This window comes from Molothrus ater, chromosome 4, assembly GCF_012460135.2.
Source record: "Molothrus ater isolate BHLD 08-10-18 breed brown headed cowbird chromosome 4, BPBGC_Mater_1.1, whole genome shotgun sequence".
Taxonomy (NCBI): Eukaryota; Metazoa; Chordata; class Aves; order Passeriformes; family Icteridae; genus Molothrus; species Molothrus ater.
The window spans coordinates 16,802,109-16,829,671 of record NC_050481.2 but is presented as its reverse complement, the minus strand read 5'-3'; the positions used below and the strand labels follow the sequence as shown (position 1 = coordinate 16,829,671).

Below are 27,563 nucleotides of genomic sequence, written 5' to 3'. Positions count from 1 at the left end.
GGTTCCCTATGATTTTTGCCATGGAAGGAACAGTTTATCTTTCTAACCAGCAGATCAGGAGCCTCTCAGCTCCAGGAGCCCATCTCCTACTGTGTGTGTGTGTGTGTGTGTGTGTGTGTGTGTAATTCCTCTGTCTGTCAAATGGCTCTGACTTAGAATGAATGCACATCCAAACATATCTTCAGGTACACACGGGTCTTCAGGCCCATCTCAGCAGAAACAAAGAGAATTTACAGCAAAATCTAAATAAAATGTTTAATATTTTTGGCCAAAGCACTGTCCTGTTGTCACACTGGGCTGGTATTTTTCTGTTAGAGCAGGATTTTCACATGCAAGAACTTGCCACAGTCTCCTTTCAGGATTATGCCAGCTTCCAGTTTCTTTTCCCCCTCTATCAGCTTGGCCAGGAAGCCTAAAGTAATCAAATCCCTTGGTGTCCTTCCATTTGTCAACCTCCTCTTCCCCTGACATTCAGAAATGCTGAGGGGGGAGGTATTTTGAGCTGCACCAAATGCAGAGCTGGAAATGCCAAGCGAGACACTGCTGTAATTCTGATGTGAGATGCACAAAGACCTTTGCTTTGGGAGATGTTTCAAAATTAAACACAGTGGCCAGGCTAACTCATAACTGTTTATTGTAAATCACTCAAGAGTTTACACATCATTAATGGCAAAATAACACTTTAAAAACACCTGCTGGATGAAAGACAGAATAAAGACAACTCTTTTATATTATATGGCATCATTTGAAAAACAAGAAACAGAACAAAAAAGAAACCATTTTATTTTTTTCCCCACTTTTGCATCTTTCCTGAAAATATCTGGGCCTGAGTCTCAGTTATCTTGAGATCCCTGCCTTGCCCAGGGTGTGGGGCTGTGTGTCTGGGAAGCAGGCACTCCCTCCCCGAGGGGCAAGGCAGCGACATTCTTTATAAATGAAAATCATGCCCTCTATCTTCAAAAGTGCTCCAGTGCTGACAGTATAAAGCCTCTCTCCTGCACTGGCTAACAACTAACACAAAGGGCTATATGTCCCATTAAATCCACATGCCTTTTTTTTTTAAGAATTGTTTCCTTTTTTTTTCTTTTTTTTTTTCCTTTTTTTTAGTTAAGCAAGGCAACTGTTAAAATTCAGAAGCTACATAACTGTCTTTATATTTTGCTCAGAAACCAATGGATGTTGCATGCAGCTGAAATATTAGTACAGGCTCTGACTTAGATAAAGGTCAGTTTTCTAAGACCCACTAGTCAAAGGCAGAAAAAGAAATTAAGAGGCCTCTTGTGCAAAAGGAGCTAAAATATGCATGCATCGATGGCCATGACTGATTAGAATATGACTCAGGTCTCCAAACATTGAAACCGAAGCTTTATTTGGCTTAAGACATGGTTGAGCTCTATACATTTACAATTACAATGTGTATGTGACAACAAAGGAACTATCTCAATATAGCATCAGTTGGTATTTTGGCCTGTATAGAGACTAATCTTCAACACAAAAGCCTGCTCAGCAATAAATGGTTTTCATACTTAGCAAAGACAGCAGTGCACTGGGCTGGCTAACAAGGCTAACAAAAAGAAGAAAGCAGGTTTCCAAACTAACATCTAACTAAACTGAGGGTGATTTTCCCCCTTGCACACACTGTTTTTCATCAGTGGTGTTACTGTCCTTTCCAGGAGTATGCAGCTGACACAGCACACTGGGCCCTGCCCCATCCCCCCGAAAGATGCACCCCAAAACCTTACTGGATTAGCAGTAGGAACAAAAATCTCCCCTAACTGCACTTGGAAAGGACAGTTAGCTCCTTCAACCTGCCAACATTTACCATGAACAAGCAAATTACAACAAATCTCAGACATGAACTACAGTGACTAAAATCAAATGTCTCTCCCACTTAACTGCAATATTAAATAATATGTAACATTTTTACACTTAATAGTCTTAAGTTCGGACATAAGACAGCTAATAAGGAAAAAAAAGAAAAAAAGGCTGTGGCTGAATCAATTCCTGGGGAACTAATTCAGCCCAACCAATCTGAAACAAAAGAAGAATTCAATTGTACCCGAGGTAAATCCACCACAGGCACGGGGTCGCGCGCACACCCGGCAGCCACGCGGACGGACAGCAGCGCCGGCACAGCCAAGCATCACTCTCAGGCACTGCCATCTCCAGTCCTTTCCTTGCGAGCCTGGATCATCTCCTTGGGAGCCTGCTTGCGGTCAGTGACCAACCCCAGCCAAAACATGAAGTCAATGAACCAGGTGGTGGGGTTGAACTTCAGGCCCAGCTCGCTGGCCGAGTAGTCAAACGGGAAGGTGTGGTGGTAGTTGTGGAAACCCTCACCTGAAAAACACAGAGGGAGTTTAAAGACCACGTGGCTGGCACTTTTGTCAACACAGGAACACAGGCAGGACACTCCAACACCCATTGCCCAAGTCTGGCATCTAGTGGAGGTTATGCTCCTCCCCAGTAGGAAGGGGCATGTCCCACGCCTTATGCTCAGGGAAAAAAAACAGAAGTGTTTCAAGAGGGGAGACACACAACTGAGTCAGAAGTGGGGTCCCTCACTTCTGCTGCACTTTCTGCTGAGCAGAGCTTGCTGCTGGGTGCTAACTCCTCCCTTCCCAGAGACCACATGGTATTATTTCAGTGTAGAACACAGGCACCTTCCTCTAGGATGCACAAGCTCTGGCCTCCTGTCGGGGTACCTGTTGCCAATTCCCTGACTTCTGGGACTCTGGCTGGGCCCTCCTAAGGGGCTCCCCTGTTGGGGGAGACCCTCCTGGAGTGGTCTTGTGTCAGGAAAGAGAGACACACTGGATCTTTTCAGTCTTCAGGTTCTGGTTTATTGTTATCTTATCTAGAGTTTTTCATGCTGTCCACATAAGGCTCAGTGCACTGGAGAAGCACTGCAAAAATGGCCAATAATCTCTTGGTACAAGGTCTTTTAAAGCTAAATTATCCAATTAAGAACTGACACCTAGATTATTTTCCCTTTTAACCCAATAACTGATCCCCATAAGCCTGCAATGCGGACTTTTCCACCCAATTACAAAATGCCACCCAAACCCATGAAGAAGGAGGAAGAAGAAGCATGAGGAAGAAGCCCAGGATGACACCCTGTGCCCTCCATCTTGCTTCCATCCACTACCATACTAAAAATCCTAAATTTCCCACCTAAGTGATACACCTACACTACTCTCTACAATCTACTTCACACCCTAGTGGATTCTAGTCTGTTCTGGAGTTTAGCAAACTTTCTCCATGAATGAGGGTCAAAGTCAGTGCTCCCCTGGGGGTCAGGGCACCCCAGAGCAGACAGAGAAATATTCCTGGTGCCCTGGGTTTCCACAGCCTCCTCCAAACCCTGGCTCTAAGAGGTGTCCAGCTGCAGGCACCCAGAGTCCCCACCAGGGTGAAAGAGGATGGGACACTCTCAGGAGTCTCTGTGGTCAAGATGACCCTGAGATGTGTTAGAGAGTCTCTTTTCCCAGCCTGAAGAAGGAGTCAGGATTCTTCTGTTCTGGTTTTCAAGGTTGTTTGTTTTCTGTTATCTATAAAATTCTTTCCCTGGCCTGCTGAGGTCTATTCAGCAGGTCAGTCAGTGGCACACTGCCCACCTTCACGGCGGTATTGTCTTTTTATACTATAAACCGCGTGTACGTTATTTACCATAACTTCCCAATACCTATCACCTATGTCAGACAGTGTATTCCTACCTTAAACCAATCCAAAAGTCCCACCATCACCCAGAAGATGGAGGCTAGGAAGAAGGAGAAAGAAGGACAAGGCACGCCCAAATTGCTCCATCTTGGGACCCTGATCCCCCATTCTAAAAACCCCAAAATTCTACTCTTCACCCTGTGACAAACTAACTATCATTCTACTTAAACTTCTGTGGCTTGCAGATCCTCATATAAGGTTGGAAATTTTTTCCATGGGTCAAAATCAAAGGCACAAGAGTCTTGGGCTCTGTGCCAAGGTCTCTGAGCCCCCTGGCAGAGGCTCGAGCCATCCAGGGCAGCCAGAGGGATGTCCTGGGTTCCAACAGGACACCACCCCGAGCTGGCAGAGCTGTGCCCAGGGCTGCAGCACTCACCAATGGCTCCCAGGGTGACCAGGGTGTTCTGCCTGGGGTTGATGTTCTTGTCGTAGGGGCGGTTGCCGTACATGTGGGCGGCGCTGTTGACCAGCCAGGTGACGTTCAGGGAGATGGTGTACCGCAGGATGGAGGCCAGGAAGTAGGCGTTCCACAGGCTCTCGCCCCACAGGTACCACGGCACGACGGTGGGGATCACAAAGCACATCAGCACAACTGAGCTCTTGTAATACCTGCGGGAGTTACAAGGGCAAAAGGAATGCCAAGTAAAACCCATCTTGTTCATCCCCCTAAGACCCCCTAGAAAACTCCCTTGTTCGTCCGTAAGACCCATCTTGTTCATCTCCCTATAAAACACCCTAAGGTTTAAAATAGACCCCTGCTTTTGTTGAGTTTTCTGGAAGGGATGAGGAAAAACAGATTTATTAAACAATTATTAAAGCTTTGCATTCCCTGAAAGTCTTTCGATAGGAAGAACTGTCATTTTTATTTGACAAAAACAAACAGCTTCCAATTAAGATCCACAGAGAGCTGGAAAAATGCTAATATCAGCAGTATTTTTGAAAGGACGTAAGTTTTCATGAACACATTTCTCATCTGTAACACATGAGCTAGTTTTGATCATCTTGTGCATGAAATCAATCAACCTCTTGCCTTGCAAGTTCTCTGCTTGATGTATTTTGTTGTTGTTTGGAGGTTGTGCCTCACAACCTGGGCTCCAGAAGGAGATCTGCAACTCAGCAACACCAGCCAAAGTGAAGAGGGCATTCCTCAACTCTCATAGAACTCAATTCTCACTTACCTGAGCTATGGCCCTCCAAGCAAACAAGTTCCCTTTCTTTGCTCCACCAAAGATAACAGTAATTTCCCACTCATATGACTGACTTCTGATAAGGTCAGAAGTCTGACCTTATCCGACTCTCATCAGGTCAAGGCCAGGATTTAAGTAGAGCTGGAGGAGAAAAGTACTTTCCACTCCAGAAAACTCCTTCAAAGTTCAAAGCCTCTACCACTCTGGGGAAATAGAATAAAATATGAGAACATCTTATCAGGCAGCAATTAAAACTATCCTGCCAGATGGAAGAAGCCCAGACTGAGGTCTTTGATGAAGACATGAAATCTCCCATCTGAACAAGTATCAGAGTACATTGCCTTCCTCTGACTGAAAAATCCACCTCGGAGTGAGAAACCTCCTTACCTGGAGCGCAGGGAAATCAATGCCTCAACACATGCCTGGGGAACACCCCTGCTTTCGCCACACGAAAACTTTGTCATGGAGACATTTCACCTGTGAGCTCCTCTCTCACATCACCTGCAGGATTATTGCTCCCTGATTCACAGAGGGTAGGTTTTGTGCCTGGAGCACTACTATGATTTCAGCTGAAGTGATGTGATTTTAAACTGACTGAGTGGTGCCTCGTCCATAACTCAGCAGCACCACTAAATTCAGCAAAGCTAACAATTTAGCCTTAAAACAAAACCTGCCAAGAAGGATTTATTATGATTCTTAGTGATGTATTATGATTCTTAGTGCCTGCTAGTTTTTCCATGCTGTCAAAAAAAAACCCCAACACTGCAACCTTGTAGAAAGGAGAAACCCAAATTCTGGGTAAGGGACTAAGTCCTAAATCCAAATCCAGAGCAAAGGCATTTGCTAAGACAACTTTCCTGCAGAAAACACACTTCTTCACTAGACAACCTTTGCAGCATGACCAAAGCAGTAAAGCCTGCTTCTCGTGGGACGCTGTTGTCGTGGAAAAGGAAATAACCAAGAGGAGCTACAGCAAACTGCAAGGGAGCTGTTGCAAAAAGGCACTGCCAACTGAGGAACCAGTGAAAGCAACCATACGTGGAGGGAAGTACTCCTCACTCCTGGAAGATTTTCATTATAAGGTTAATTTTTCTGCCTTAGAGAAATCTGTGTCCTAGCAGAGAAAACTGTAATTTTTAGACTGAACTGACTGCTCCCCTCACTCAGAAAATACACAGAAATGGCCTTAAGCAGTTTTCCAAAGCGCCTGGATGAAATGCTTGCAAGCAGAAAGTCTTCTTGTGCCTAAAACACAGGTACTCACATAGAGCATAAAGGATGTTGCTCAATTCCCAGCTCTCACAGAGTGTGTAGCAAACTGAGCTAGGACTGTGCTGATTCCCAATGGAGATAATTAATCCTGTACAGAATGGCAGTCTTGGGAGAGGTGGCACTTGGCCTGCACTGGCCCAGGGGTACCAGAAATTACTTTGCAGAGTGAAATGTGCACTTCTGTGTTAAGGCAATTAGTGATTGCAGAGTTTGCTCCTGTGATCAGAGAAGAAAGCCGAGATCCGAGCAACTTCTGCCACAGCTGTTTTCATAACCAGCCCTGGCTTTTTGGGAAAGCAGAGGCACAAGGACAGGGCTCACTGCTTGTGCCACAGAGGACAGTCAACAAGTCAACAAGTGTCATGGGAATAGTGGGGGCCAGAGGAAAGGCATGGGTGGCAGGGATATCTCGGGGAAGAAAAGGGAAAGACAAAAACAAGGAATGAGCCACAAGCAGACCGCCAGGCGGGAGGACCTCTCCACGCCCACCTCACAGTGCTGGGCACTTACTTTCTTTGGAACCTGACGACAGGGTCATCGAGCAGGTCGGTGAAATCCAGTTTCCTGCCCTTCTCGATGACGTCGCGGTGCTTGCGCATGAAGAGCCAGCCAATGTGGGAGAAGAAGAAGCCGCGGCGGGCGTTGTGCGGGTCCGCGTCCGTCTCCGAGTACTTGTGGTGCACGCGGTGGTCCCGGCTCCACTCGTAGATATCATTCTGCACAAAAAACACCCTGGGGTCAGAGGAGAGGGGCAGGCACTGCCAGGACCTCCAGGCCTCCCATGTCACCGTCATATTTTCTGGAAAAATCCCTTGGCCAGGATTTCTCTCCTGGGAAGCTGAGAAGCCTCAGAGAAAAAGGAAAACAATTCTTATCTGATTCGCTTCTCCTGTGCTTTGCTGCTTTGGAATGTGGTTGGAGATTGTTTATCCAAAATGTGAATTGTTTTACCTTAATGATCAATCATGGTCCAGCTGTGTCAGGACTCTGGAGAAAGTCACGAGTTTTTCATTATTATCTTTTAGCCTTCTGTGAGTATCCTTTCTCTATTCTTTAGTATAGCATAGTATAGCATTCTTTAATATATTCTAGTATCATAAAATAATAAATTAGCCTTCTAAGAACATGCAGTCAGATTCATTTGTTCCTCCTCCATCTGGGGAACCCCAAAAATACCACACTCCCACACATGGTAATAGCAGCAAGACCCTCTCTGACACTCCTCAAAAAAGGTTGTTGACTAAAACCATGGGAGTTACCATCATCCATGGTAAAACCATGTTTTAAAACCATGTTAGTCAACACGGAAAACCACACTGACTAAAACTGATGGGAGTTACCATCATCAGTGTGCCCTGGGTGTCTGAGGATGGACTGCAGGGACTGGGTACATCCATGTTTACACTATTATTTTAAGACTGTGCTATGGGGAACCTTGTGTATTTATTTTCAGTGGACTACTGTACAGGGGCTCTCAGTTCTGGCATCCTCTTTCTCAGCTGGTTGCAGCTGGTGCCCTCCAGGCACAAACACAGCGCTGAAAATGGGACAGAGCTTGTGGATCACTACAGCCACTGTGGTGAACAACACGACACTGAAATGCCTTGTGGCTGTAAATGGAATCATGGGGACTGCAGGGAGGAAGGGATGGACCACAGTTTCACACTTGGATCCATAAAGAGAGACCTTCTGAGTTCACTCAGCCAAAGGGATTTCAGCCTCCCAGTTTGCTCTGCAGGATGCCCTGGCTGGATGCACCGGACCAAACTGGTGGCTTTTGCAGTGGTGCTAAGTTATTAGTGCAGGGCATTGTAAGCACATTCAGCACTTGCAAACCTCAGGCCACACACTCATCTATGAATGAATTGCTCAACACCAACACCAAAATGTGGAAATGTCAGCTAATGCCCAGATCCACAGGAGGGTGAACTTTAATCAGAGAGTTCTTAGCAGAGGTTGCTAGATCCATCTCTGCACAGTCAGGGAGGTACCCAAGCAGAAATACCCAAAGAAGGAAAGGCCTGGGTTACTTTTAGGAACAGCACCCATAACCACCAACCACAGCAGGTTTGCTCCCAGTAGAACCGAGCAAATTGATTGCAAGGTCTCTTAAATAAGAATAGGACACCACCCATGTGGGCACTGAATACACCCCAGGACAGAGCAAGCACAGGATAATGAAACTGTGTGTACCTGTATTTTGTGGGGCAAGAGCCCTGTGCTGAAAGCATTGCAGAAATAATCATTGTTCTTTCTTTCAGCTACCAACGTTTGAGAGAAAGCGCTGAGGGGCCTCTGGGAACAGCTGCAAAGAGCAGCTAAAGAATCCAGCTCAAATGGCTCCAACACCCAATTTCAGCTTTGTAAAAATGCTCTCTGCCTGCAAGAGCACACCAGGGACAAGTGAGGAGCAAGAGCCCTGGAAAGATCTTAGCTCCACTGCCTTCAGTTATGCTCAGCCCTTTGCTGTTGCCATGTAGTGAACACAGTGATGCTGGGAGTGGGCTGGGATGAGGGGGACATTTTTCTGCAGCACTGACACATCTAAGCCACTGAGAGGAAGCAGCAAAGATCAGCCCTTTGCCAGTCCTCCAGTATGCTGCACTTTAACCATCTCACTGCATGAGAAAACAAAGTAAAATGCAAAAAAGCAAAGGAAGTCACCCAAGTCCTCAGTGAGAACAAGGGGAGACCTCTACCTTCCTACAGAGAAATCAAAAGGAATGAAAACCTCCACACCCCTTCAAGTGGCTTTAGTGGGAATATCCATATGACTGGAAAATGTCAACATAAGTAACTTTAAAATAAAACAGGGTTATGCAAGAAGCACACTTAGAAAAGGTCTTCTTTCTTAACCAGAAATAATTTTTCAAGTGAGACTGTTGATCAGTTTGTCACAAGAGCACTTGATAAAGTCGTTTGTGGGACAGCAGATAACCAGGAAAAGCAATGATACTGTGAGAAATTAACTTGGCTTTTCATGCCACAGCAAATGTCTGCAGAGCTGGTAAAAAAACCATGATTCCCCAGATGAAAGGATTAGGAAGCTGTGAAACAACTGAACTGCATCTAATTAAAACCACAAAAGCTAAGAGGAAATAAAGGCCTGAGGCCAGCACTGTTGACAATAAATACACCATGAACTGGAGCACAGCATGTGTAAATATGCTCTGAGCATATTATTAGCAACCATTTTTCAAGAACACATCACTTTTGATCAAGTTTCAGGTAAACACAGGGGTCAAATCCCTTCTGAAGCAGAGAGCAACAGCATCATGCTGTGACAGTGACGCAGCCACGAGGTTTCATTAGCAGGTCCCTTAACAAACCTGCAGACTGAAATGTGCCAGTGGCCTGGGCTGTGTGACAGTCTCCATGTGCTGACACAGATTTCCACACCACCCCTCCTGCTGTGTCCAGCACAAACACAGATTGTGCCATAGAGATGACACCAGCACAGCCCAGCTGAGCTGCTGGAACTTAAATGCTGGGAGATCAATAAGCCAGGTATTACCTATGTCTGAAACAGACAAGTGACAGCAAGAAGAAGAGTCTTTCAAAATTATGAGAGCTTCACTTTAGGTGGAGAGAAGAAACACAGCTCAGCATGATCCAATCATTAATAAAACCCACATGGCAAAACTGGCTGCATCTGATGCTATTCCAGAGGAGGTACAGCATGCCACAGCCCAGGCAAATCAAGCTAAAACTCTACAGTAGTTTCCTTCCCCTGCCCTTCAAGAATTCTGAATGTTTCCTCCTCATTTAGCATCCAGGGATGCTGTATGCATCTCCAGTGCTACCTCTTCCTCCCACAGCCAACGTGAAGGAGATGGACCTGAAAACTCATCACTCACTGTCTGTTTGTGGCGGTGGAAACAGCCTTTACAGGCAATGGATGTCATGGTAATTAGGAGCAGGCTTCAGATTTAGAGTGGGTAATTTGGCCTTTCATCTTATTTCTGATATGAAGGGCACAAAGGTGGCTTGAAAGTACTTTGAAGTACTTCCCTGCCTCAGAATCCCAGTGTCCTCAGACAAAAGCAGTGATGAGCACAATGCAGCTGAGAGCAAAATCCATGGCAACAGGGGAGCAGAATGCAATGCAATCCCTCTGTGCAGGCTCACTGAAAACAGCTCTGCACGTTCATTTAAATTGCTTGTGGAAGATAAGATCAGCTGTGTAACAGGGAGACAGGACCAGGGGCTTCTCAAAACTCCCAACAGTTGTTTAACACATTGAGCAAAGGGCTTGTAAAGCTCTCCAAGGAACCAAGCAGCAGATGGAAAATGGTTCAGAATAAAGAAAGGCTAGAGTCAAAATGGACACATTTCCATTTTCAGCCAAAAGCATTGTGCCCTTTGTAATGTGTAGAAGGGCTAACGAATCAATTCTTTCCACCTTAAAAAAGAAAAAATCAAAGATGATAAATGAGAAGTACAGAGATAGATAAAGGGACTCTTTTCATTCTCTGTCAAGGCAAATGAACAAAAAGTCAACCAAGCAGATTGAAAGGGAAAAGATGAAATCTCAGGGCAGAAGACATACACAGGCACTCCGTGCCACACAGGGGTTATGGCAGCCAAGCTCAATAAGTTTAATTTTAGTACAGGTAAGTCTAATTATAGTGCAGGTTCCTATCTCTATCCTTGCCAGCCAGAGAAGGAACCAAATTCACACTGAGAAGATCCTGGTTCAGGGCTAACTCCTACAACCAGCTGGGTGTTACACAAGTGTTTCTGTGGTCTAGGACTGCCTACCAGCAAGTACAGAGCTAGTAACACACTTCTTCACAAACATATTTGAATTTGGCTGGTGAAAAATGCTGCATAAAACAGAGATAAATTAAGATTGTGGAAGGGTGCCTGCTCTCCTTTCTGGGCACAGTCTCCAGCTGCCTGGATGAACAGACTCTTGGTTACACAGACACATTTGCATGAAGCTGGGTCTTATAAAAGTCTCCACGCTGTCCTGTGAAGTGTGGGGCCTGACCTGTGCCACAGCTCAGCTGCTGGGGTGCTGAGCCTCTGATTTGGTCACCTTCAGCTTGGTCCTTATGCAATTATTGCTCCTGGTCTGCCTAGTGCACATTGTTACGTGGGTAGTGAGAGGGGCTCTGCATGCCCTGAGCCAGCAGAATGTGTTACAGCAAATAAATGTCTTTCTGCCAGGTTTTTTTTTCTTTCTTTTGCTGTCTCTAAACTGAGGGGATCCCTGCACGGCAGAGAGAGCTGCCTAGAGGCTGAGAATCTGCACAAGCAACACAAGCTCACCTGGAAAGCCATGGAGTTAGCTGCAGCCAGGAAGATCCTCAAAGGCAGCTTGGCTTTGTAGGAGCGGTGGCTCCAGAGGCGATGCGCGCCCGCTGTCACACCCAGAGCCGTCATCAGGAAACAGAAATATGCTGAAAGACACAAAACCAAAACACAGCGTCTGCCACGGGGCCAGCTGACATCACTTGTGCTCTCTGTGCTGTGAAGATGCTCCTTGCACTGCCTGCCAGCGCCTGCAGGGTGGCTCAGGAGACGAGGCTGGGCAGACAGGAGGTGAGGCTCTCAGCCCACCTCTGCCTCACAGACTCTTTGCCTGAAGAGGACAGGCTTATTTTGCAAGTGTAAAATTAAAACAGGAGCAGATTCAAACATTAAAGAATATTCCAGGACAATTTCAAATCAATTTATACCATCTGCAGAAATGTGTTGTTTAGCCAAGGATCCCTGCCACCCTACACACACAGACATGTTTTGCTTAAAACAGCCTATTTCAAATACCAGAACAAACAGGGAAAATGAGATCCCCAAAAATGGGTTTTGTACTTGTGTCTGCACAACACTCTGTCCACCGGGGAACCCTGTTAGACAGGCAGTGGCTTGACAGGAATTCACAGTCTGCTTTTCCTGGTATGTAATGTAAAAGATTTGTCTTTTTAAAAAGAAAACAAATGTATACGTAGGTGTGTGTCTACTGTGTCCCTCTATCAACTCCCAGCTCACAGTGCTTGAAATTGCAGCGTCTGAGAGAAAATAGAATGGAAAGATATTCGGGAAAATAACAGCAACCATATTTCATGTTGATTGTCACCCCTGCAGACTGAAGAAGCAAATGGACTTTTTCCACTCTGCTGGTGGATCCATCAAAAACAGATTTACCCAAACTGCTTGCCATTATGTGTATGGCCAAAATCCCTGTCATCTCCTGTACAGCAAACCAAAGCCTTTCTCACAAGATGCAGCTGGAGTCAGAATGGTCCCAGTAAAGAGGATGCCTCTCTAAAACCTGCTTTGGGTGCCATCACCGAAGAGACAATTCTGATTTTCAGCAGGCTGAGTGCTCATGGTACTCCTAGAAAAGGCTCATTTGTGTAGTTATGCTGAGTCCTTTGAAGTCTATAATGAAATTAAAATTTCTACTTACCTGAAGAGAGCTACAGAAATGAACTAAAATCATGCATTCTCTCTGCACATTATCTATAGACACTGCTGAATCTACAGATTACTCTCAGAGCAGTAAAAATGCTGGCATCACAACTCCTCACATTCCAGTCTCCACTGCAGAGTTGCAGTTCTTGCATATGCCTTGTTAGAGCAAGGACTTGGGACTTCTATGAAATTAGGGAAAAACCTATCCTACCATTTGCTGTGTGTGATGTTGAGCTGTGCAGAAACATCACTAAATAAAGCCTTCCAAATCACTCAAATGACTGTAATTGTGGGAACAGATCTGTGACACACAGAATACTGACATTATCCAGCTTACATAAAAATATTAAGGTTAGAGTCCTGAATCACTACAAGAACATATTTTCTGTGGGCTTTATGACTTTAACCTCCTGCTAGTCATGGGCTGAAATCTCCCATCTTCAGCAGTTTCTCTGCTTCCTTTAAAGCACAAGGGGGCTTTTCCCCTGCTTCACAGCAACAATCATTTAATTGAGCAAGTGCTTCTCAAGGGCACCCATCCATCATGAATGATTGCTTAAAACAAGAATGAAAGATAAATGGGTAAAGTGAGACATGTGCCATTAGGGTTGATTTCACCTCCCTTCTCTGTCCTGTGTAAGAAGGAGGCTGTGTGGTAGGTAACAGACCACATGGAATATCTGCACTGAACACAACCAGGGACAAGAAGCCTCTCTGGCCCTTTCCAGCCCTCCAGGGACTTGCTAGCCCCAGCCCACTCCTGCAGTGCTCAAATGATCAAGGGAACAGCTGGGGCTCATACCCACGCACCATGCCTATTTTTTGGCTTTGCAGAGGAGGAATCACAAGAGCAGGAATCTTCCCAATATAAATCCCGAGGGCTGAAACATCTCCAGAAACAAACAAACAAAATTACTCAGGAGGTTCAATGTCAGAACAGAAAAAAAATCCTGTCAGACAAATGCACTACTTGGTGATAGCAAGTTTTGTGATTCTTACAGCAATTAAGGTGCCCAAAAATAATATTTGACCCAATGTATAAATAGCCAAGATGACAAATATTTGCCATGTAAGGAACAGGTCTCAAGCTCTCCTTTGCAGAATAAATTAGGATCTCAAACCAAAAATCAGACTACCAACCATTTGATTATATATTAATAATGCACAGCTACAGTATCTGTATGAGAAGATTCTGCTTGCTTCCTGTCCCATTTTTGGGGATAGGAGTGTGTGTAGGGGGTGAACATGTCAGTGAAACACAGAAGGATTGCAATGTGGAGCAAAGCAGCCAGTTAATAGCAATTCCTCCTTATACTGAAAACACCCTCTCAGAAATGTAGCTAATCAGGTTTCCCAAGTAATAAAAAGTAAGTAATATTTATGGCAGAAAAAGGGGAAAAAATGAAGCCACAAGAAAAGTACCAATTAACAACTGGGAATTCAAACAAATAATGTTATACTTCTTTTTAATTTAGTGGGATACCTAACATACAAAGAGGAAAATGGTAAAATAGCCAGATGTGTCCTCTGCATGTTCTGCTAAGGACTAGACAGGAGCATTTCCAGTCAGCTCACTTGACAGAGCACAGCATAAGCAAAACAATTCAGAACTGGAGCAGAGGGAGAACCACTTCAAAGAGGGAACAAGGAGGAAGAGAGGGAAGAGAAAACAGCAGGTAAACCTGTGCAAAGGACAAAAGAGAGACCCAGAGCACGGGGACAGGGAGAGGATGCAAGAGAGACAAGACACACGAGGTTAAGGTACCGTGCAGGCAGGGAGCTGGAGGGTTGCTAGGCTTCCAACACACTGCCTGTGCACAGCTGCTATTTATGGGAACATGCCAGAATCAATAGGCAGAAGATTTGTATTCAACATTCTTATTAATGACCTGAAACAAAGGCAAACAGCATACTAATTACAACAGTGGATGATGCTATATTTGGAGCAGCAGTGAGAGAGCTAAAAAAACACAGAAGGATCCATGCAGAAAGAGGGACAGAAAGGCTCAAAGTAAAGACAAAGCAAGTAATGTAGTTTGGGGAGCAGTTATTGGAGACAGGGATCTGTGAGGAGGATGAGAAGCTTGGGGAAGCAGGAGCCTGAAAGGAAGATCACCAACAGTACATAAAATATTCCCAGTGGGCCATATGATAAGGCAGCACGACATCAGTGTGATTTTGAACAGCAGGCACAGAGGTATCATCTCACTGTCAGACAGAAGCAATGAAAACTACACCAGCTAAATAATTTAAAAATGGATGGCAAATCAACATCAAACATTTGAGCCACCTTTTTCAGAACAACTCATTATGCCCATAGCTGGATTTCTGGAAAAGTTTTACTAAGCCCAGTGCCAAACTCTTCTGAAAATCTCAGTATCCAGGGAAATGGCTACCTATGAAGATATGGGGAGATGTTGCTACAGCCTGTATCTACTTTACAGGCATCAGGAAATCATCCTCTCATCTTAGTGGTTGCTTAAATTGGAGCAGATCTCAAACCCCTGAAAATTTCAATTCTGTTTTATGCTAAATATCAAAATTAGAACTTCTGTTTCTGAAACCTGGGACCACATTAGAAAGATACGTATTTATTGTTTGTGAATCCAGCACATTACAGATTGATTTTTACTTTTATCTCATTATTAAAAAAAACCAAATCAACCAAAAGAAGATGATCAGCAAACACTGGGTTCACTCTGCATATCTGAACAGACAATTCTTGCTCCTGAAAGCGAGGAGATGACTGCCATCCTTGTTCAGCACAGATGACAAGGAGACACTGTGGGATAGCAACTATCCCCACGTTACCAGTGTCAAACACAACCCAGTTAGATGGAGCAAATCACAATTATCTCAGAGGGACCATACATCAGACAGGAAAACAGGAGCAGCGAAACAGAATCGACTGCATGTTCACAATAGCACTACTGTCAAGACACAAACCATCTTTAAAATACACAATAATGTCACAGAGCTGTTCCCATGGGGTGGCAGCACACAGAGCCTGGCACCAGCTCACACCAGTGGCTCTGATCCCTGTGTGTGGATGGCAGGGACAGGAGGGACAGCAGGGCTGGAGCAGGGAAGGGAATCAGCCCTTGACAGACTCACTGCAGGCACCCCTCTCCCATGTGGCTCCCAGTCCCTTCACAGGGACTTGAACAACCACAGCAAGGTGACTACTCTGAGCCTGGCACATGCCTGGAGAGCCACCATCCTCACACTTTGCTCTCTGTGAAGTGTTCCACACACAGAGCCCATCACAGCCCTATTTTCTGAACACACTTTGGGACCAGGCAGCTGCTGTGAGGCTTTGAGCCTGTTTGCATGTCATAGCATGTAAGAAACTGTTTTCTGGTCCTGGAGCAGATTTGGTTTTAAGTCAAGTGATGACACATCTTACATCAGCCAGGATTGGGGTGTACTACATCAATGCCAGCAAGTTGGGAAGATATTCCCAGTCTCTCCAGTACCAACAATGGGGAAAAAGATGTGGGGGAAAGTGCTCACTCCTTTAAACAAGAGAGATGGCAGGCCTTGTGAGATCAGAGCAGTGGCTCACCTAGCCACATATGTTCTTCTGACAGGTTAAGGGGAGTTGCTATGCAGTGGAGACTGAATTAAAGAAGAATTAAAACACTAATTGAAAAGGAAAAAAGAAAAAGACAACACAGGCCAGCTATTGTTGCACTAGCACTGCCTGCACACTTCAAGTGGTGTGGACTTCAAGATGTGACATTTTGCACAGAGAGTATGTGAGGAGTAATTACCAAGGCGAGTAATTACTGGAGGCTGTCCCAGAATTGTTATCACACTTGCTCTGACCAGGAGGATGACAGATCTTGGGTCAGGATAGCCACCAAGGGTCAGGGCCTTGGTTTGATGTCTTGTTCTGAGGACATCAGCCCCATTTGCTCCTGTGCTGGCTGCTGCCAACCCCCTGATGCAAAGGCCTGCTTACAACCAACCCACAGCATTATTTTGTGCTGAGGGAGCTGCTCCTTCAGCAGTGTCTGCACACTCCAAGTGCTACTTGGGAAAAACCTTAGCTCTTCTACTGCCATCTTTTTGGGGATGTTTCAGAAGCACACAGCACTCTGCTCTGATGGAGGTCCCACTGCTGGGTCAGGACACTCCCAACACTGTTCAGCCTAGAAGGTCTGACACATTCCCAGGCCCAGCCTGAAGTCACATTCAGAAAAGGCTTATACATTTTTACAAACACACTCTGTGTCTCCAGCAGTTCAAGGATCAGCAGGCAAGATCCCCTGGATACAGGAGGGAGTAATTTCCTCAGATGTGAGTTCTAATCACACTAATGGCAAAGGAAGCACATCTTTTGCTTGGGGAATTAAAATTAACGAATGCAAGGGCTGTGCTTCACCTGTAGACATCTGTTACCTCTTCAACAAGAGGGCAGCTGGAGACAGCTGACCTTAAAATGCTGTTCATGATGGAGACATCTTGTGACATGACACCATTTGGTGGAAATTCTCTCTCCACAGTAGCCAGCAAAGTCTCAAGCAAGCTGCTGAGAAATTTTCATCTTAGCACAGGCCATTTTTCTCCCCTGTATGTATGTAAAAGGATAACAAAACTTGACTCATTTGTATTTAAAAAAAACTATTTGAGGATTAAAAATTACAGGAATGGACATGAAACTTTTGTCTGCTTCTACACTAGCATCCTGTGCTTATTCAATCAGATAAAAATTGCTTGTTAGGGAATTTTACTAACCAAATGAGTCAAACCCAAAATCTTCCATTATGCTGCAAGAACTGCATGAGACATACAAACAGCAAGTTGCTCAAGCACAAACATGCAAAGCTGACTGACTGCCATAAATGTGGAACACTCCTGTAACTTCCAGTGGTGATTTTTTCCTTTCTAAAAATTAAATTACATCTGCATATCCTGTATCTGCCTTCTCCTCCTCACTCGGGTTTTGCTGTTATTCAGCGGCAGATTTAGGACTAATACCACCAAACCAGGGAAAGTACTTCCAGTGGTGCTGAGTGATGCCTAACTTCATTCCCTCTGAAATTCAGGGCAGCACTGCCACCCATTTCAGCAGCTGCACCATGCCTGGTCTCTTCTGAACTCCTAAGAGATCCTCCACTTCACTATACACACAGAGGCAGAAGATTCTCTTCTGATTCAACATCAGGGCTCAGACCAGAAATGCAGCCGTCAATTTTATGGTGTCTCGTATGCTCTTTTATGTTTTCATTAGATAACGTCGAGTTTGGGGATACACTTTCTTAAAATGCCATGTCTGCCCTCAGAATGGAAAGTTTTCCTACCCCAAATCAGGGCAGCAGTCTTTCCAAACAGCTCAGTTAAAAATGCTGGTTGATGTCACACACTGCACCAGCGGGAGGGCCAGGGTCACCATGCAGCATTCTTAGATGCAGATTAGATATCAAGACCCCAGTACAGATCTGTGCTGCTAAACTCCAGGGAAACCTTGGAGATCTCTTCCTCCACAGCAGACACCAGGCAGCAGTAATATATCATTTAACTTGCAGCATCCTATTAAAAAAAAAGCCTTGTTTCCTGACCTGGAACTACATTTATTAAGGAGGAAGAAATTTTCACCGTAGTCCCTAAATTGCTGCCAAGAAGCAATGCTGAATTAGTGCTCTGGCCCTGGGGTCTCTGGGATGGAAACACTGCTCTGCTAGCCAAGCCTCTGCTCACTGAGCCCTGCTAACTATCCAAGGCTGGCATCCAAAGCTCCTTGGGCTGGATTCAAGTGAGCAAATGAGAATTAAAAAGCACTGGCATGCAGCAGCACCAATTCCCTGGGCCGCCCACCATACAGGTCATGCCAGCTCTCACGGGGAGCCGTGCTTCCCTGTGGAGAGCAAACATGCAAAATCCCAGGCCAGAAAGTTTCATCTAAAATTAGATCTACACATCCTCTGAGCTACTCTAAATTGAGCCAAGAGAGACAGAGATAAGAGGAAGCACATCAAAGGCAAAGGGGAAGCAGAGTTTCAGAGCTGCACAGGAGATGATTTCTGATGATGCCCTGCTGCTGCCCCTCTGTACCGTGGTGGAGCTCCAGGAGAAGCCATCTATCACATCCCCTTGGCCCTGCCACCACCAGCCCATGAAATCCAGGCTGCCTCTGCCTGGATGCACATGCCTGCATATGCATTTTCAGGAGCATTCCCCAGAGCCAGCACTTTTGGCTGAGTATACAAAAGACTTTATTCCAGTTGGAATAGCAGAAATGTTCATATTGACAGCTGCAGCCAATGTGACACAAATAGAGCCAATAGAGCAATGGAAATCGTGGCTGACAGCAATTATTCCAGCCAATGCCAGAACTCCCCTAGGAAGGAAATACAGATTCCCTGAACTCATCAGCAGCTGAAGATTGCCTTAAGATATCGAACAGCTTGCATATATTTTTAGATCAAAAGAGAAGGCTGGAAGATACTTTGGCTTCTCTGAAATTTTTGATGCTTATGTGTAGCCTGTCTCAGCTCAGCTGAGTCCTGCGTCATCACAAAACCACGGGCAGATTTCACTCCTCTCCTAGTGACCTCACTGCTGTCCTCAATCCGCACACTGACTCGGGCTCTGGTGGGTTTTAAGTGCTCTATAAATTCTGCCAAGACAGAATAAATGCCAATTTTACCTCTTTTTTCAGGGACAGAGTAAAAAAATAGCATGGTTAAGCCATTAGCACAGCACCCCAGAGCCTTGCGTTCAGCAGGCAGCTCTGCCCTGAGGAAGAAGGTTTAGTTACTGCTTAGTTATTTTTTAACATCCCTGTCCAAAAAGGAAAAAAGCCAAAGCTGACCCTGTGCAGAACCAGGTACATGACAGGGGAATGCCCTGCTCTGACCCAGTGCCCTCCCTGTGACCACCAAAGCAGAGATCTGATGGGTTTGACTTCCCAGGACTTCACAGTCCAGATGATGTTTCCTTCTGTATCACTGCACCTTGCCTAGCTGTTTTGTGTCTGCTCCACTTGTATGCTATCAGTGCTGTACCTCTTCCTCCCCCTACCAAAACCAAACAGAGCTCAGAGCAAAACCTGTTGCAAACAATGGTCTCTTCCAACTTTCCCTTCTGGCAGTTTTAGCCTCAGTGCTGGGCTGCAAGTGCTAAATCTCATCAAAATTAGAATGCACAAGCCCCCTGCACCCAACAGGTCAGTTAGCCAGAGCTGTCAGGTTGGAGGATGGTGCCAGGGCAGAGGAGGAGACCTTGTGTGTGGGCAGGATGATGCTCCCTGGGGGCACTCACCAGGTGATTGCTCCCCACACTGCCCCAGTGACTCCTCACTGTGTCCCTCCAGCAGTGCCCCAGCTCAGCTCTGCTCCTCCAGTGAGCTCGAGCACTCAGAATATCATCTGAGACACCACTGTCCTAAAATGTCTTGAGAAAGATCCTCCAGAAATCCCCATCCCCTGCTGTTGAGGACCAAGAGGGGTGGCAGGCACACGATTCCCCATGCCAGCATCACAAACAGCCTTCCCCTCTGTTTCACATCAGCTTTGCTTTACTTAGCACAGTAATTGTTAATGTTTCACTCTCCACTGGGGCAGCACATTTTATTGTTAGCCTACATGGTAAAAATAAAATCTGATTACAAGAAATTGCTTGGCTTCAATTCTAACATTGGTGTTAGTGACAAGTGCAGCTGTGACTGCAGGGAGGGTAGGTGGAGTGGCAGAGATGAGGAACCACACTAAATTCAGTGCAGTAAGCCCCTTGAGACTTCTCCTGCAGACAAGTCCATCCTGACTCATCCACTGAAACTCCTCAGAGTCTCTATTCTGCCATCCCCACCTGCATATAGAACCAAAGATAAAAAGCTAGAGCCAGAAATCCTTGATGACTCCCCAGAGCAGCCTGCACCAGCTCAGGACTGGAGGACCATGGCTAAATAAGGCACTTTATGCTTTTGTGGCCTTTGGCTGGGCTTTTGTGTTTGCCAGAGCCAGCTCTGGGGGTGCCACAAACCTTCCCTTCAAGGGGCTGCTTCACAGGGATGCCTCTCCCAAGCCCACAATATCAGGGGGCAGCCCAGACGCCAACAATCCTGCCAAATTCAGACAGGGATTTCTACCTTTGCTGGATCCAGCTGTCATCTCTGTCCTCATCAGAGAGATCAAAGGGAAAAAGTGCTTGAGGTTCTCGTAGCTTGGCTGGTCAGAGCAGCCCAGCAGTGCTTTGTGCTGGGTGAACATCCCAATATCAAGAACACACAGTTTTACTGCTCACTCATCCATTCCCACTACATTCCTACATTCCCATGTAGGAATTCCTCAGGAGTGCCCTGAACCCACTCCTGAGAGCAACAGGACCAAAGGACCATCACACACACATTTTATGAAAAATCCTTTTGCTAGGATTTTTTCTCCTGGGAAGCTGAGAGGCCTCAGGAACAAAATGTAAACAATGATTATCTGTTGCTGTGGAATGCAACAGGTGGATCTGTGATTGGTCTCATGTGGTTGTTTCTAATTAATGGCCAATCACAGTCAGCTAGCTTGGACTGTGTGGTCAGTCACAAGATTTTGTTATCATTCCATTCTTTTTCCTTTGCTTGCAAGCCTTCTGATGAAATCCTTTCTTCTAATCTTTTAGTATAGTTTTAATATAATATATATCATAAAATAATAAATAAGCCTTCTGAAACATGGAGTCAGATCCTCATCTCTTCTCTCGTCCTAGGACCCCTGTGAATCCACCACAATGGACCATTACACACATCCAGGGCTCAGCACACACATGGAATTTTCTCCCCATCCCTGTGCTCACAGTGCCCACGTGACGTGCAGCACACAGGACAGAGGGAAACAACACAGGAACACCAGCAATGCACTGGGGAGGAAATCAGGATAAGGAACAAAACCACATACTTACAGCTGAACACTGACAGACAAGGCCCTAAGGAACCACCTCCAGCAACACTTAAACAAGAGAGGAGTGAACACTGGGGAAGGGAAAACATCCAACAGGCAGGAGTGTCGTCAGCAGGAGATCACCTCAGAGCAGGATGCTGGAACAGACCCAGGAACACTCTGTGACTGTATCTATCCATACCTATCCCATGAACAGGCTGCCCAGGGAAGTGGTGTAGTCTCCATCCCTGGGTGGATTCAAAAGATGTGCAGTTGTGGCACTTAGGGACGTGGTTTAGTTGTGGACTTGGCAGTGTAGGCTAATGATTGTTTTTGATGATCTTAGAGGCCTTTTCCAACCCAAGTGATTCTGTAATGCTGTTCTATCTGTGCACTATGTGAGGGTGTGTTCCCAGTTTTACCATGGACATGGAGCTCAGAGGTGTTACAGCCACCCCCAGATTCGGGGCTCATGCCATTTTTAAGGAGAGAAACACTGTTTGAGAAAATACTTTGTTCTTCTCAGAGATGATGGGAGTTCAGCTCTTGATGCCAGGAGGGAAGGAAGAAGCCAAGAATTTGGCTATTCAGAGTGACAGCTGTATAAGTACACTTTCAAATGGGCCAGGGGAGGAAAAGTCAGTCCAAAACCTCTCTGGAGACAAGCAGGGCTATTCCCCTGGGCAGATGTGCACCTCAGGGATGCAATTAACATTTGGATGCTCCACCTCTTCTCCACTCACCATCTAGTGGAGCAGCTGCTGTCTTGAACTGCTGAAAGCATGGTGGAGCTGGGGGCTGATGGACAACAAGGCCAGCCTCCAGTATTCCACAGAAACCGCCCAGAGCTGCTCTCTGCTCCTGGCTGGGACTGTTCTGGGAGCCAGCAAGCAGGAGATCACCATGGGGATCAAGGTGAAAAAAGGTCCTTCTGTTCATTAAGCCCTTCCCACCAAGTATCCAAGATAAATGCATTTGTTCCCTATTTCTGACCCAAAGCCTCACCTACAGAAATCACCTGAGCACAACCACTGTTTAGGCCACAGGGGAGCATAAACACCCTCAAGAGTGGCAGCAGGAGTGACAGAGAAGTTTCCATCAAATGTCTCTGTTTCTCTGGGTGTGAAACAGAGACAATATTTGCACTCTCCTTCATCCACAGAGCTACCAAGGGGAACTTCCCTGGGGCTAGGATTTTTTTATTTACAGATGTCTGGCCCTGCATAGGAATGGTTTAGCATTAAAGCCAGTTAATAACCAGAAAGCCAGCAGGTGGCACTCAAGAATATCCAAGACTCTGGAATCATGCAGGACCAATAAAACTCGCATCTGCAGTGCACAACAGCAACCTGTGCCTCGTTACACAGGCGTGCTGCCCACCAGCAGCCTGAGAAAGAGGCGATAACCCCAAGTGCTGAGAGCACAATTGCTTTAATCTCCTTCCTTGAAGGGATCCAGGCATCCCAGGTGGGATCCAGACTCTTGCCTGGAGCAGCTTGCATCTCAGCAGGGGTGCAGCTGGGCAGCACTGCTGCTCTGTCTGCGCTCCCAGCACTTGTGCATGGGGGGAAAGCTGAGGATAAGCATGGCAAAGGGCTCACCATGGCTGAACATGAACAATCTGGAGCTCTCAGGAGCACTAAAACATCTCCTAAACAATGCTAAAACAACGGCAACAAGCCTCCCTTCCCACAGGAGCACCATTAGGGCAAGGCCATCCTCCTCCCCAAGCCCAGGCTCTGGCACGGCACAGCAGGGTGTGACATCCACTCCTCCCTCACGCAGCTCTGCCAAACATATCCAGGTGATTTGGGATTTCTGGGTGGCCATGCTTGTGCAGGTTTTTAAAGGTGTTTCAGCAGCCTGAAATGAAAGGTTTTAAAGCAGGTAAACAGCTTAATCTCCTGTGCAGCAGCTCTATTTCCTAAAATTAATTTGGCTACTTCAAGTGCTTCCTCCCAAGCCCTCTGCAAAGAATAAAAAGAACCTTTTTCCAAACAAAATCCAAGACAATCATGTGATCCTCCAGATGGAGTCTTTAAGAAATTACCATGAGCCCACCAAAAGAAACTGTGAGCAGCTGTCAGCATTGGGCCCTGCAGTGAAACATGCTGGTACTTCCCTCTGTACCAGGGATCCTCTGTAAGGATTTCAGAGTTTTTTAGTTTGCTTTCCTAAATCAAACAGATAAAACTCACTGGGACTGCCACAGAGTGGAGCTGGCTGGAGCAAGGAAGGTCCTGGATAAGAAGCATCATTTAATGGCATGTTATTGTCATAGGTGACCTCTGGAAGGTGGTGCAGCATGGCCAGCCCAAAAGAGGACATCAGTGAGCCACAGCCCCATCAGTGGCCACAAGCACCCCTTTGCACAAATTCCCTTCTGGAAAATCCGCATGCTTGGCCCAGCCAACCCCACCAGCAGTGAGCTGCTCTCACCCTGCTCAGTTCCTCCTGGGAGGATGGTGATGCCTCCCCTTCAAACCCCTGTGGTGCTGAGCACCAGGGAGAAGGCAGCAGGGTCTTCTCCACTCACCCCCACACCAAACCACAAGTCAGGCTGGCAAAGAGCAAGGCAAGGGAGCTCCCAGATAGCCCAGACTGTGCAGCAGGGGACATTCCACATCCACTCAGCAGGTTCCATGGCTGTCCCACGGGCACAGCCCGGGGCTGCTCAATGCCTTGCACACACCATCTGCTGCCTCTCGGGTCAAGGCAGCTCCCAGCTCATGGAAAATTCTGACATGAGTAATTTCATTGTTGTTGTTCAGCTTGGACTGAAATCAAATTCCACAGAGACATTGGGATGGCCCTGAAAGCCTGTGTTTCAACCAGCTTATCTGTACATCCCTTGAAAGATAACCCAATTCCCGGTTCTGCAGCAATCCACATCCCCAGTTCTGCAGCACCCAGAGTGCTGTTTGGGATCCCTGGTGCAGCCCCAGCTCCACGTGGGGTGTGGGAAGCTGCAGCACGGGCCTCAGGGTGCTGGTGCGGGAGGCAGCAGGAACAGAGGAGCACAGATAATCCAGGGTAAACAACCAGCTGAGCCTTCCTTGGCAGCGCTCTCCCATTGTCTATTATGTACAGCTGGACAAATGTCAATAAATTACCAATGGAAATGAGCCCTGCCAAGCAGGCAGCTTGGCCTGAGCAGCTGTTTTCTAGGTGGCACAGTGGCATTTCAGCTCCACTTTGCCATCGGTGCTGCAGCAGCTGCCTCCCTCCGGGGGTGGGAAGGGAAGGAGGAAAGCAAGAGGGAGGGTTTGTACCTGGCCTCCCTCAGGGGAGAACACAATGGGAGGTGGATATCTTGGGGGAGGAGAAGGTAAAACGCCAAGCAGGCAGTGGTGAGTCATGGGAAGCTGTGGCTTCCTGCCAGACACCACGGAGGTCACAGCCAGCACTGGCATCCCACTCCCAGAACACTTGTTCCTGCAGCTTATCCATGGGGGAGCAATGGTGGGGAACACGGACCAGAGCAATGCACAGGATCACTGGGAAGCTTCCTGAGTGCCAGGAAAGCTTGGGAAGAGAAAGAAAACCACAGAGGGATGCATGGAAGGCTGCAGCTCCTCCATCTGCACCCTTCAGTGTACACACATCCCTGCACTACCTGACACTACTCCCATACCGCCATCCAAGTTTGCCAGCGTGCCAGCCCTGCTCCGAAGGCTGGCTGGCAGCCAGCGCCCACAGAAAGGCAGTCTCACAGGGATCTGCACAGGGAGGGAGATGTGGAGAACTGGGGAGGGCAAGGGACACCTCTGATTGACACCTATTCCTCACAACACAACTTCACTGGTTGGCTCCTGCCACACCGAAGCGAGGTGGGCTTGTCAACTTCTGCAACAGCCACCCTTTTTGATCTGCCCTGAGTGGCTCAGAGGGATCTTAGAAACAGGTCACCAGCGTGACAGCAAGCTAATTTGTCTGACATATTCTGCAGGAGAGTGTGTATTTTCACGTTGGTCAGCACCTCTGAGGTGGCAGCAGCCAGATGTGAGAGTGGCACGCAGTGTCCAGGACAGCTGGAGCCAGCGCTCTCACTCCCTGCTGTGGAGCCCCTGTAAAAACCACCCACCAAACTCCCATAAAAACTCTGTGGTCTGCTCTAGGGTGGCTGTTAAAAATAATTATGTCAAAAAATGAGAGGCTCTCGCTTTCAGAAGTAAAGGCATTAAGCTGCAAAGTCGTTGAGAACTGTTTATTATGTAGTGTCTGTTTAATCTCCACCAGGAAAAAAAACCTCGGAGGATGGAGGGCTGAATTGGTAATTCCATCCTTTGCCTCCAGCCTCAGAGGGATTTTTGTAATTAAGCACAGTGAAATCAGAGATGATTTCAAATTGTCTTCTTGGAAAGGCAAAACAGAAAAAGCAAGCCCACCTGCCTGCACACAACAGGACCTAAAAGGGTTGAAAGCAGACCACAGGCTGTGCATTCCAGCCACACAGCTCCCACAGGCTCTCCTGGTCTCCCTGATCGCCCAGCTGTGGCCAAGATAAACTATGAAATCAGCCTGAACACAACCAGGAATAGGGAGGCGAGAGGAGTAGTGCTTGCAGAAGGAAACTATGCAAAACACAACCACCCCACAAACCTCTTCTGGTCATGAGCAAGCCGGGGGGGGGGGATTGTGCAAACCAGGCTGCCAGTCAAATGCAGGTACCCTCCAGAGACCCAGAAACTGAGGATGGTAACTAAGGGAAAGATTAATTTCCCAACTGCAAGCAGCAATGGTGGCAATCTCTGGGGGTTTAAGACTGAATATCAAAAGCTGAACCCGTGAAAAAGAGATTTAGGACTTCTCCAAACAGAAGGAATAAGCCTGACTTCTAAAGCATTTAGCTGGGGCTTCTGAAGAGTCACCTCGACAGTAATGATGGCAGCCTAACAACCCAAATTCCATGTCTGTGAGTTCCTGCAGCAGAGACCCTTCTTTCCTCTATATAAAAGAATCCCAGGCTGTTACATCCTCCACTTACCTCAAAGCAGGGTATTTATCCAAGAAATTGCATCAGCTGTAAGCAGCACTCAAGTTTTTACCCTCTTGGCCACCGAGATTCATATGAATCAATACACAGTTCTGCCTGCTTAACAGTGATGCTGACATTCACCATCTATTTGGTCTCACAAACCCTGACAAGCCTCGCACAATACTGCAGTGCTTCTATGTAGCATTTTTTCCCGGCACCATTCTTCTGTGGAGAAAATAGGACCTCACCACTATAGGATGGAAGAAAAGAAGCTGTATTTCATATTCCCTTCCCCAAACCGAAGCCTTGGCTTTTCACGGCGAGCAGGACAGACGCTGCAAGCCATCTCCCCTCAGAAAGCACAGCCTGGCTTATCGTGTCTGTGCCAGCACCTTACAGCACTTACTCGACTTTCACATCTTCCCTAATGAAAATTTGTTATCACCTTCCTCAAGAAACAAACGAGGAGCTGATTTTCTACTCCAAACCGGAGCAGACACCCGCGGGTGTTCAGAAAGTAACACGGTGAAACAGCAAGGGGACGGCCAGCGCGTCCTCCCTCAGACCTTTACACCGAAACACCAGCGCTCGACTGGGCTTTTTTAACTAAAAAAAACCTGATAAACGTAACCGGAGGCAGAGCGCCTCCTGTTTCTACAGCAACCGAGGGCCCGGCGCGGCGCTGGCATCCCGGGAGCGGCCGGGGGGGAGCTCGGGAACAAAAGCCACAAACAGGGCACGGACCCGGGGAAACCGAGCGGTGCCCGCCGCCCCCCACCCCACCTGTGGCGCAGCCCGGCACTCACCCCAGAGCAGGGTGAGGATGTGCGCCCGCGGCACCAGGCTGAGCGCGTACACGGCGCCCAGGTGCAGCAGCCCCATCAGCACCACGTTGCGCCAGACGATGGCCTGCCCTCCAGGGCCCGCCGAGCCCGCCGTGCCCGCCTCGCCCGCCTCGCCGCCGGTCGCCCTCCGGGGCGCGGCCATCGCTCCGGCCGGGCGCTGGGCAGGGCCGGCGGCGCTCCCAGCAGCGGCTACGGGCGGCCGGGCCGCGCCGCCACCGCCGCATCTGTTGCTGCCGCCGCTGCCTCCATGGAGCCGCCGCGCCGCTGGCTG

General features: G+C 47.1%; 1 protein-coding gene across 1 annotated transcript; it reads right to left on the bottom strand.

The window, feature by feature from the left end:
* Positions 1–617: 617 nt before the first annotated feature.
* On the bottom strand, positions 618–27,563 carry SCD5 (stearoyl-CoA desaturase 5). Its single transcript, XM_036381703.2, has 5 exons — positions 27,254–27,563; positions 11,454–11,584; positions 6,690–6,895; positions 4,097–4,329; positions 618–2,340 (listed from the first exon to the last, which is right to left on the bottom strand). The coding sequence occupies exons 1-5, from the start codon at positions 27,432–27,434 to the stop codon at positions 2,150–2,152; spliced, it is 942 nt and encodes a 313-aa protein (XP_036237596.1). The 5' UTR covers positions 27,435–27,563; the 3' UTR covers positions 618–2,149.